Source organism: Hyla sarda, chromosome 4 (genome assembly GCF_029499605.1).
Source record: "Hyla sarda isolate aHylSar1 chromosome 4, aHylSar1.hap1, whole genome shotgun sequence".
Lineage (NCBI taxonomy): Eukaryota > Metazoa > Chordata > Amphibia > Anura > Hylidae > Hyla > Hyla sarda.
In genome coordinates this window covers 417,475,733-417,487,773 of record NC_079192.1, presented here as the reverse complement: position 1 = coordinate 417,487,773, position 12,041 = coordinate 417,475,733, and the positions used below count along the sequence as shown (strand labels likewise).

The 12,041-nt window shown below is 43.7% G+C and overlaps 1 protein-coding gene across 10 annotated transcripts in view; it reads right to left on the bottom strand.

Annotated features, from left to right (window-relative positions):
- Window positions 1-12,041, bottom strand: part of CACNA1C (calcium voltage-gated channel subunit alpha1 C) — a 423,395-nt gene that overhangs the window by 32,356 nt on the left and 378,998 nt on the right. For 9 of the 10 annotated variants that reach the window (XM_056517894.1, XM_056517896.1, XM_056517893.1 and 6 more), the window contains 2 exons: window positions 3,204-3,233; window positions 36-164 (listed from right to left, as the gene is read on the bottom strand). In XM_056517894.1, the coding sequence (XP_056373869.1) occupies window positions 36-164; window positions 3,204-3,233 (159 nt within the window). The remainder of the gene's footprint in view (window positions 1-35; window positions 165-3,203; window positions 3,234-12,041) is intronic. The other variant, XM_056517895.1, reaches the window with a different exon arrangement.

Here is a 12,041-nt window from a genome sequence, read left to right as displayed (position 1 = left end):
GGAAGTGAGCGGTAGTACATGTGACCCTTTGTTACCTGGAAAGATTTGATGAACGTCCATAGAAGGGTCCGGATTCCCTCCCCACGACTGAGGAGCTTCACAAGCCTCATGACCCGAAAAAGCCTGAAGAAGGTGATGGAGATCCGCGAGTTTTCCTCACCCTGCTAGAATATACAGTAGTCATAGGTTACACATAGTCAGGGAGGCTGCTGGGTGGGGGCTGCCTGTCTGTCCTACCCAGACCCTAGAAAATTCTGCAAACATGGCTTTTATTTTTTACCCACAGAAAATATCTACAAATATCAATTGCTCAGGAATTAGTGTGTTTTCCCAGTACTTCCAAATGACTTTCTGTACTGCCTAAAAGACTCATCACAATTTTGAGTTTTCTAAAATTTTCCCTATTAATAAAAAAATACAATATTGGGATAACTTTGGGGCAAGAATTTAGGGTAAGGTTGGAAGGGTATTTGGGACACATTATGACCCTAAAGTCTTCCACCCAAATAAAGTTTTTTCCCCCCTCCCGTTAACCCATAATCTGCAGAAGTAAGGAGGAAAACAAAACAACATCAAAGGTTTTAGAGGACAGACTGGTTGGATTTCTTGTTGAGAACATATCGGGGCTGGAGCGCTTCCATGCTCTGCTATACACCGGCACCATTAGGCTCCATGTTGTTATCATTTGTAGGCAGCCAAGGAAATGCTAATAAATCACAGATTAGGCTCCAGGTTCCAGCAGCGGCGGCGGCTTTTATTCTTTGAGTAAATCATAATAATTTATATCAAAAACAAGTATTCAAAGTTATAATTAATTCTCATAAAGAGGTAATTTATATGTCATATTAACACAAACACTTGTTTATACAGTAATTTAATGCGTGGGTAAGCTCTTATTTATGAAGGCTTCTCCCTCCGGAGGAAAAAAAAAAGTTTTCAAATCAACTGGTTTGTAAATTACTTCTATTTAAAAATCTTAATCTTTTTAGTACTTATTAGCTGCTGTATGCTGCACAGGAAGTTGTTTAGTTCTGTCCAGTCTGACCACAGTGCTCTCTGCTGCCACCTCTGTCTGTGTCAGGAACTGTCCAGAGCAGGAGAGATTTGCTATGGAGATTTGCTCCTACTCCAGACAGTTTTTTAATTTTTTTAACACTTTTTTTTTTTTTAGCTCCACTTGAGGCCTTTTTTAAAAATTGTTTGATTCCTTATATGGATCAATGTAATGCATATGCATTACATTGATCTAATAGATTGGCTTTCTATTAGTACTGCCTGCTATACGCAGGCTGTATCACTAAGCTTAATGACGGTAGACACTGAGGCCTAGCTAATGAGGCCCTGGCAATTGGTACCCCACAATTATATCGGAGGGGTAACAGTCCAACCACTAAAACTGATTACATTTTATGATCACTATAGATAACGGCATGTGAAAAGTTAAATGGCTGGCATTGAAGTGATCTCTGATGACGGTCACTACCAGCTGGTGCTCGATGCAGATAGCAGCCAACACCCGCCAGGTATGGAGCAGGCTCAACTCCTGAGCGTGTACCATACGAGCGTGCGCCATACTCCCTTACTGTACACATGCATTAAATGTACGTTATTGCTCAGAAAAGGGGTCATCTCTGTGCTGCCCCTGTTCTTACAGCAGGTGGCACCACTAATTTTTTTTTATGACCGTTTTAAGACAAATCCACATGCTGGAGAATTCTACAGCACTTCACAGTACAAAATGTGAGCATGGGGGATTTCAAACACTATCCTACAATATTATGTAATTGTAAAAATCTGTGCAAAAATTTGGAAATCTGCAGCATGTCAATTCTGCTGCGCATTTCATCTTTTGAAATGCATAGGGGGAAATTCTGCACCAAAATGTATATGCAACACGTGCGGATTTCTGCCTGGATTTACTGTGAAAGCTACCGCAGAAATAAAGTCCAATGTATGTAAGGTCAGGCCGGGACAGCTTTATCATGTTACTTTATATCTACGCGGGGGGTTTGGAGCTCTGTATCAGGAAAAAATAAACCCCTTCCTGAGATGAATCAGAATAACAGAATAACGGGAGCTATTTTAATGACAAAAAAGTGTCATCCACTTTACGCACAATGGGACATTAAAAGTCTGCAAGAATGAAGGGAAAAAATATCTCCAGCTCCCATGAATAAAAACTCCAAAATTTATTAAGACCTGGTTAAAAACGAAAAAAAATAAATTCTTAAAGAAAAAAAAACCCATAAAGAGAGAGAGATATAAAACATTAAGACGTTTTGAACTGTTAACAGCTCATATTCATGGCACAAAGACCTGTTTAGATTTTGAAATGTGTTGGAGTTTCATATGCGTTTCTATTATGGTTTTAAGAATTTTTTTCTAAATACATTTTGGAGTTATGATCCATGAGAGCTGGAAACTCTTGCTCTTTATTCTATTTATGTTTCCTGCATTTAAAGTTTGTTCATCTAGGTTTACACTAATCTAAGAACTAAACATGTTTTAGGAAATCTTGGCCAATCCGTTTTAAACTGTTAACATTGCTTATTTGTGCCATGAATGAGCTGTTAACAGGTCAAAAGGCATCAGAGTTTAATTTGCTGTTTTTTTTTATTTATTTTTTTCTACATTTAACCATGTTTAAATAAATGTTTGAGGTTTTATCCATAAGAGATAGAGACTCTTGCTCTGTTTCTCTATTTATCTGTCTGTCAAAGCTGGAGCATCACCTGGTAAGGTAGAAAGGAGAACAGGACCACATTGAGGCTTAGTTGGGAGCTGAATTTAGGGATATCATTGTATCAGCCCCCTCTGCCCTTTTCTTGGGCATCAATAATGGCCCCCGAATAACTTTATTTTAGTTTTCAACAAGAATTCCACCTGTTCTGTTCTCTTGAGATTAATCTGCTGGAAAAAGTTGGCGCCACCTCTTGGGGTTACCCCCCAATGACTTGGCCAGGTGTTAAGCGGTAAGAACAAGCTTACAAGAACAAAGTATTACTACACAGATAAAAACCACAAAGTTCACAGCTGAGGAGACACAAATACAACATGGCGGCCACAGGGCATGCAGAGAAGACTAAGACAAGGTGTGGAGAAGAAGAGCCCTGAGGTCATGGGCACGACAGCTGAGACAGTTGTGTCAAGGGTGTCAGAAGAAAAAAAGGGGTGACAGTGCTCTGAAGGTTTTTTGGTCTTACCATATTGTGGCATTGGGCATGTTCACCTGTCTTTAAAGAAAGGCAGACAGAGATAAGATGTAATACCGGCTATATCCACAAGGGGGCACAGTACAGCAAATATGATCAGCATGGGAGGGTAGGAAAAGGGGGAAGGAGAAGGCGATAAGCAAGTGGAATACAAAATACAGCTAAATTGTACAACCCTGAAACCAGGTCCTGCTGCTGGTACACTGGTCTGCAACTTCTGCTGTGTCAGACTACAACCCCCACCATCCAGATTTTGCCTGTTAGGACACTAAAGCCTAGATCGCACTGAGGAAATCCAGGCAGAATTTCCACCAGAAGAATTGTCATCTCCATTTTTCTAGTGGAAACCAAAATCCCATGAAGTCAATGGGACTTTGTATTTAAGGGCCAATTATACTTCATATCCAAAATATTCCTCATTGTTTTCCTCGGTGTGAACAGACCTTAAGGGGTTATATGGTTTGTTCGTTTTCTAGCAGATGAACTGTTGGAGGTCAGAGACCCCCCCTGAAGTAAAAAAAACCTTCCATCTTTATTTCTTTCTATCACAGTGATGGAGACAAGAAAGGCTTCTCCCCCCAATTTAGCTAAGAATAAGGAGATTTAGGAGGCAACACAGGGCGCTATTATACTAATGTAATTCTTTTAGTGAAAGTAGTCAAAAAAATTGCAATTTTACACAAAATAATGGTAAATTAATGAACACTTCCATTTGAAGTCTCCAATAAATCTGTGTACAGTGATCCCTCAACTTACAATGGCCTCAACATACAATAGTTTCAACATACAATGGTCTTTTCTGGAACCATTGTATTTGAAACCAGACTCAACATACAATGCTACGGACAGTCCAGATCTGTGCAACGTGTCATTGGCCGGAAGAACTGACCAATCAGAATGGGCAATTTAATGGTAAAACACGTGTATTACTGAAGTGTATGCACTGACTGATGTCTGGTAGCGCCCCCTACAGTACAGGGAGGTATTACATGTTCTGTATTCTTTACCTGTATTACTGAAGTGTATGCACTGACTGATGTCTGGTAGCACCCCCTACAGTACAGGGAGGTATTACATGTTCTGTACTCCTTACCTGTACCAGGGTTACCTGCTCCTTTGGACACCAGGTGAGGGTGACTCCATTTTACTTTTTTAGAACATTGCATGTACTGTACAAGAAGCTCCTGTCCTCTACATAGACCAGTGTTTCCCAAGCAGACTACCCCCAGCTGTTGCAAAACTACAACTCCCAGCATGCCCGGACAGCCTTTGGCTGTCCGGGCATGCTGGGAGTTGTAGTTTTGCAACAGCTGGAGGCTCCCTGCCTGGGAAACACTGACATAGACAGTGATTACAGCTCCTGCAGATCTTTCTTTCTTATATGTAAGGATTTGCTTTATCTATATTAGTTATTTACTTATTTTTCTTTAATTCTCACTTTTTCCTATTTTTTGGATTACATTTTGGCGGCTTCAGAACCAATTACCAGGTTTCCATAGAGTTCTGGTCTCAACATACAATGGTTTCAACATACAATGGTCGTCCTGGAACCAATTAATATTGTAACTTGAGGGACCACTGTACTTAGCTTTGACAGTTTCTCCCTGGGTGACAAGGATATGACTGCCGTTATCGCTCCTGTAAAGGTTGTCACCAGCTTTCCTTAGACTATTAATGTAATATAGTGTGGCAAGAGATTCTAAGAAGCTAGATGACAACCTCCCTAGGAGGAGCAAGGCATGGCATTGGAAGAAACAAATATAGCAACCAGTTAATGAAAATTTTAAGGGGTACTCCAAAATCGCAGGGGGTCTGACACACGGCTTCATGAATCAGACAGTGTCGGGGCCCTGTTGTAGACACTTAAAGGGGTACTCCGGTGAAAACCTTTTTTCTTTTAAATCAACTGGTGGCAGAAAGTTAAACATATTTGTAAATTACTTCTATTAAAAAAATCTTAATCCTTCCTGTACTTATTAGCTGCTGAATACTACAGAGGAAATTCTTTTCTTTTTGGATTGCTCTCTGATGACATCACGAGCACAGTTCTCTCTGCTGACGTTATTGTAATAATTATAATAACACTTTATTTATTGTTGTCCTTAGTGGGATTTGAACCCAAGTCCCCAGCACTGCAAGGCAGCAGTGCTAACTAGAGATGAGCGAACTTACAATAAATTCGATTCGTCACGAACTTCTCGGCTCGGCAGTTGATGGCTTTTCCTGCATAAATGAGTTCAGCTTTCAGGTGCTCCCGTTGCCTGGAAAAGGTGGATACAGTCCTAGGAGACTCTTTCCTAGGATTGTATCCACCTTTTACAGTCCACCGGAGCACCTGAAGGCTGAACTAATTTATGCAGGATAAATCATCAACTGCCGAGCCGAGAAGTTCGTGACGAATCGAATTTACTGTAAGTTCGCTCATCTCTAGTGCTAACCACTAAGCCACCACGCTGCCCTTAGCATACATCTGCTATGCACGGTTGCTAAAATGGACAGATATGTCAGCAGAGAGCACTGTGCTCGTGATGTCGCTCAGTGTTCCAAAAAGAAAGGAATTTCCTCTGTAGCATTCAGCAGCTAATAAGTACTGGAAGGATTAAGATTTTTTTAATAGAAGTAATTTACAAATATGTTTAACTTTCTGCCACCAGTTGATTTAAAATAAAAAAGTTTTTCACCGGAGTACCCCTTTAACAACTTATCCCCTATTGACAGGATAAGGGGATAAGTACTGGAGTACCCCCTTAAGGGCCTTTGCATTCTATAGCAATTTGTAAATTTTGAGTGGTCTAATAATGATTTACACCCTTCATATATAAAAATATTGGAATTATCTCTAAAACTATTACAAAGTATGTGCTAAGACAGTCAGGCTCTGGCCTCCATGTGTCATTAACAGTAGGAGTATGTTCACACTAATATTTTGAGGCAGATCCCACACAGATTTTGCCTCAAAAAACACCTGGAATCAAAGCTTCATTGATTTTATGGGAAATCTTAAGAGGATTTAATTTCTGTTTCAATAATTGACATGTCCATTCTATGATGACGATCCTGGATGGAATTATGTGCCCTTGCACCCGGGCACCAGACTCCTATTGACCTCAATGGATGCGCACATAGTATTTTCTACTAACTTTTGGAACACTAAACCAAATTCTGGGAGAAGAATAAACATGTTTGTTCTTTTAGAGAAAGCCACTAGTAAAAGCCCTTTAAGTAAATGGGAATTTGAATTTTTGCGCTAAATTCTGCAGCAAATTCTACAGAAAATAAGCGCCCATTCCACATTATTCTGCTCCAGATGATTTCCGTGTGGAAATTTCCCTCATTTAACTTATAAACATTTTTGTGAAATCCTCAATATATTATGGTTATGTTCACACTAAGTAAAAGTAAAATTTCCTGAGGAACTGATGAGGAGAAATCCTAGGCATTTCCTTGTCACAGTCAGTTTTAATTCCTAGTCATTTCTTTGCAAAAATAATTTCTGGGCGGTATGACCAAAAATGTATATCACAGTATTTTTGTACATTATGGCGGTTCCACAGGATTTAACCCCCCCCCCCCCCATGATCATGTGATGGGCGCAGATCAACCCCCCCCCCCCACGCCGGTTTATCAGCCCAGCGCTGCACCCCACATCGGGGGACTAATCGTATGTCACCCGCAAGCGCAGCTTCTCTAGTGCCCCCCCCCCCCCGTGCCAAGTAATTATCTGCCGCTGCGCTGTGCTTTGTGTTCCTGTGCCCGGGCTGCAAATATTAAAATACAAACTTTAACTTACCTTCGTCCTCCGTTGCTAAGGAACCGGCCTCACTGTTCTCCGCTGTTCTTGCTGCTTCCTGGTGTTGGGACGTCTCAGAGCCTTCTGCCTATCACCGGCCGCAGCGATGTCCCGCCTCAGCCGGTGATAGGCTGAGGGCATTGTCATGTAAGGAGCCGGCCGACATCGCTGCGGCCGGTGATAGGCTGACGGCTGTGCGACGTTCCAGTCCCCAGGAACAGCGTGAGGCCGACGTAGGTAAGTTAAAGTTTATTTTGTTTATCTTTTGCAGCCCGGGCATAGGGATACAGCGTACTGCAGTAATCTCAAACCTGCGGACCTCCAGCTGTTGCAAAACTACAACTCCCAGCATGCCCGGACAGCCGTTGGCTGTCCGGGCTTGCTGGGAGTTGTAGTTTTGCAACAACTGGAGGTCCGCAGGTTGGAGACCACTGGCGTACAGTATAGAGTTCCAACGCCGGCGACCCCCAACAAAGAGGAGGAGGGCAGTGCATGCGGGTGACATATGTGAGTAGTACCCTGCTGGGCTGATAATTAATTGGGGGGAGCAGAACAGCGCTGGCGGGTAACATGATTTGGTAGGGGGGAGCAGAACAGCGCTCACGGGTCACATGATTTGGTGGGGGGGAGCAGAACAGCGCTCGTGGGTCACATGATTTGGTGGGGGGGAGCAGAACAGCGCTGGCGGGTCACATGATTTGGTGGGGGGGAGCAGAACAGCGCTCGCGGGTCACATGATTTGGTGTGGGGGAGCAGAACAGCGCTGGCGGGTCACATGATTTGGTGAGGAGAGCAGAACAGCGCTCGCAGGTCACATGATTTGGTGGGGAGAGCAGAACAGCGCTCGCGGGTCACATGATTTGGTGGGGAGAGCAAAACAGCGCTCGCGGGTCACATGATTTGGTGGGGGGGAGCAGAACAGTGCTCGCGGATCACATGATTTGGTGGGGGGGGAGCAGAATAGCGCTCGCGGATCACATGATTTGGTGGGGAGAGCAGAACAGTGCTCGCGGATCACATGATTTGGTGGGGGGGAGCAGAACAGTGCTCGCGGATCACATGATTTGGTGGGGGGGAGCAGAATAGCGCTCGCGGATCACATGATTTGGTGGGGGGGAGCAGAACAGTGCTCGCGGATCACATGATTTGGTGGGGAGAGCAGAACAGTGCTCGCGGATCACATGATTTGGTGGGGGGGGGAGCAGAACAGAGCTCACGGATCACATGATTTGGTGGGGGGGGGGGAGCAGAACAGCGCTCGCGGGTCACATGATTTGGTGGGGGGAGCAGAACAGCGCTCGCGGGTCACATGATTTGGTGGGTGGGGAGCAGAATAGCGCTGGCGGGTAACATGATTTGGTGGGTGGGGGAGCAGAACAGCGCTGGCGGGTCACATAGGATTAGTTCCCCGATGTGGGGGACAGCGCAGCGCTGGGCTGATAATTAATTCATTTCCAAGGGGGAGGGGCCCAACCGGTATTGCGGTATGGGAAAAAATCATATCGTGCAGCACAAAAATTTTGATATTCGGTATGAACCGTTACACCGCCCAGCCCTACTACCAGCGAAACATGTCCAATGCTTAAGTTGGTGGTAGTGCATGGCGAGGACAGCTATTGGCATGGATCTGAAGAGACCCGCAGAGGATCATCGTCTCTGATCGGCAATGTTGGGCAGCGGATGATTTCAAACCTGTAACAATGTCTGGCAGCCTCCGCAGCTTTTCACTAGATGGGACTCCTGCAGATTCCGTAACAGAAGTTTTGCTATGGAACCTTTCTAGTGTGGAAGGATCAATGGGAGTCTGCTGCAAGCGGTAGACAGAATTACAAACAGCAAGGACTGAATTCTTATAGAATGTACATGTCAATTATTGAAGCTGAAATTAAATCCTCCCCCATCCTCCTATTGAAAGGAACAAAGCCTGGATTCCAAGTGGATTTAGAGTCAGAATCCATGCGGAAAGCCATGTGGAATCTGCCTCAAATTACTCTGTGTGAACATGCTGTACTATATCGGACTGCCACCTTTCTGCTTTACTGCAGAATCCTCAACGTCTGGTCATAATTCTCCTCTTCTCATAGCGATCTGTGGAATAGTTGTGTAAAGCACAAGGAGACCTGGGTAGAGGTAGTGGTAAGACCTCGAGCTGCTCAAAAACACAGAGGATTCCACCCATAGCACAGAGAAGCAGTGATGGTCAGCGCCAAACACATGTCTCACGTGTGGTCACATTTTGTCATTACATTTATCTATTAATGGATAATAATGTTTCTGACTCCTAACTGGGAGGTAAAATCTCTGTGTCCATGTGCAGTTTTTATTGTAACAATATCCACTTAAAAAATACATTGTTTTAAAATTAACTGGTGACGGAAAGTTATACAGATTTGTAAATGATTTCTATTTTAAAATATCAAGCCAGTATCAGCTGCTTTATGCTCCAGAGGAAGTCCTGTAGTCTTTCCAATGAGACAAGACGCTCTCTGCTGCAAACTATGATCTTGTCATGGATTGTCCAGAGCAGTAGCAAATTGCTCTAGACAGTTCTTGACATAGACAGAGGTGGCAGCAGAGAGCACAGTGCCCGACTGGAAAGACTACATAACTTCTTCCAGGGCATACAGCAGCTGATAAGTACTGAAAAGACTAAATGACTTCCTCCAGGACAAACAGCAGCTAATAAGTACTGGAAAGATGACGAGACTTCCTCCAGGACATACAGCAGCTGATAAGTACTGGAAAGACTAAATAACTCCCTCCAGGAGATACAGCAGCTGATAAGTACTGGTAGACTTAAATGGGCACTGTCAGATTCAAAACCTTTTATACGCTGTACATCTTGGCAAAACATACTTCATAAGAAAATGTTATTTCCTTTTTATAGAAATCATGGCTTTGTCCAAGCTGGAGCTCATGCATAGACAAAGTCCAGTAAGTGAGGGTGGGCAAGCACTCCTCTGTGCTCTCTCCTGTCTGATAGCACTCCTCTGTGCTCTCTCCTGTCTGATAGCACTCCTCTGTGCTCTCTCCTGTCTGATAGGACTCCTCTGTGCTCTCTCCTGTCTGATAGGACTCCTCTGTGCTCTCTCCTGTCTGATAGGACTCCTCTGTGCTCTCTCCTGTCTGATAGGACTCCTCTGTGCTCTCTCCTGTCTGATAGCACTCCTCTGTGCTCTCTCCTGTCTGATAGCACTCCTCTGTGCTCTCTCCTGTCTGATAGCACTCCTCTGTGCTCTCTCCTGTCTGATAGCACTCCTCTGTGCTCTCTCCTGTCTGATAGGACTCCTCTGTGCTCTCTCCTGTCTGATAGGACTCCTCTGTGCTCTCTCCTGTCTGATAGGACTCCTCTGTGCTCTCTCCTGTCCGATAGGACTCCTCTGTGCTCTCTCCTGTCCGATAGGACTCCTCTGTGCTCTCTCCTGTCCGATAGGACTCCTCTGTGCTCTCTCCTGTCTGATAGGACTCCTCTGTGCTCTCTCCTGTCTGATAGGACTCCTCTGTGCTCTCTCCTGTCTGATAGGACTCCTCTGTGCTCTCTCCTGTCTGATAGGACTCCTCTGTGCTCTCTCCTGTCTGATAGTACTCCTCTGTGCTCTCCTGTCTGATAGGACTCCTCTGTGCTCTCTCCTGTCTGATAGGACTCCTCTGTGCTCTCTCCTGTCTGATAGGACTCCTCTGTGCTCTCTCCTGTCTGATAGTACTCCTCTGTGCTCTCCTGTCTGATAGGACTCCTCTGTGCTCTCTCCTGTCTGATAGGACTCCTCTGTGCTCTCTCCTGTCTGATAGGACTCCTCTGTGCTCTCTCCTGTCTGATAGGACTCCTCTGTGCTCTCTCCTGTCTGATAGGACTCCTCTGTGCTCTCCTGTCTGATAGGACTCCTCTGTGCTCTCTCCTGTCTGATAGGACTCCTCTGTGCTCTCTCCTGTCTGATAGGACTCCTCTGTGCTCTCTCCTGTCTGATAGGACTCCTCTGTGCTCTCTCCTGTCTGATAGGACTCCTCTGTGCTCTCTCCTGTCTGATAGGACTCCTCTGTGCTCTCTCCTGTCTGATAGGACTCCCCTGTGCTCTCTCCTGTCCTATCAGACAGAAGAGAGCACAGAGGAGTGCTAGCCCACCCTCACTTACTGGACTTTGTCTATGCATGAGCTCCAGCTTGGACAAAGCCATGATTTCTATAAAAAGGAAATAACATTTTCTTCTGAAGTATGTTAGAAAGGTTAAAGGGGTTATCCAGGGAAAAAACTTTTTTTTATACATCAACTGGCTCCACAAAGTTAAACAGATTTGTAAATTACTTCTATTAAAAAATCTTAATCCTTCCAATAATCATCAGCTGCTGAAGTTGAGTTGTTCTTTTCTGTCTGACAACAGTGCTCTCTGCTGACATCTCTGTCTGTCTTGGGAACTGCACAGAGTAGAAGCAAATCCCCATAGCAAACCTCTTCTACTCTGTGCAGTTCCCCAGACAAGCAGAGATGTCAGCAGAGAGCACTGTTGCCAGACAGAAAACAACAACTCAACTTCAGCAGCTGATAATTATTTAATAGATTTTTTTAATAGAAGTAATTTACAAATCTGTTTAACTTTCTGGAGCCAGTTGATAATAAAAAAAAATAAAAAAAAAGATTTTTTTCCTGGAATACCCCTTTAATGTTTTGCCAAGATGTACAACATCTAAAATGTTTTCGAATCTGACAGTGCCCATTTAAGAGTTTTAAATTTACAAATCCGTATACATTTTTGGCACCAGTTGATTTAAAAACAATGTTTTTCTCCTTTAATATTAATTTAAAAAAATCTTTGTATAATGGAAAAAAATTCTGCAACTTTCAAATTTATTTCATGCTCAAATGTTTTAATGATTTCTAGGACCTCTCCTTGTTGTCAATGAATGGAAACATTCGCTGTTCACAATGCAGGAGCTGAAACCCTGTGCATATACCGACTTATATTAGTTCTCATGGCTGAAGGTTTGCTACTTAAAGGGGTATTCCGGGCCAAAACTTTTTTTTTTTATATATCAACTGGCTCCGG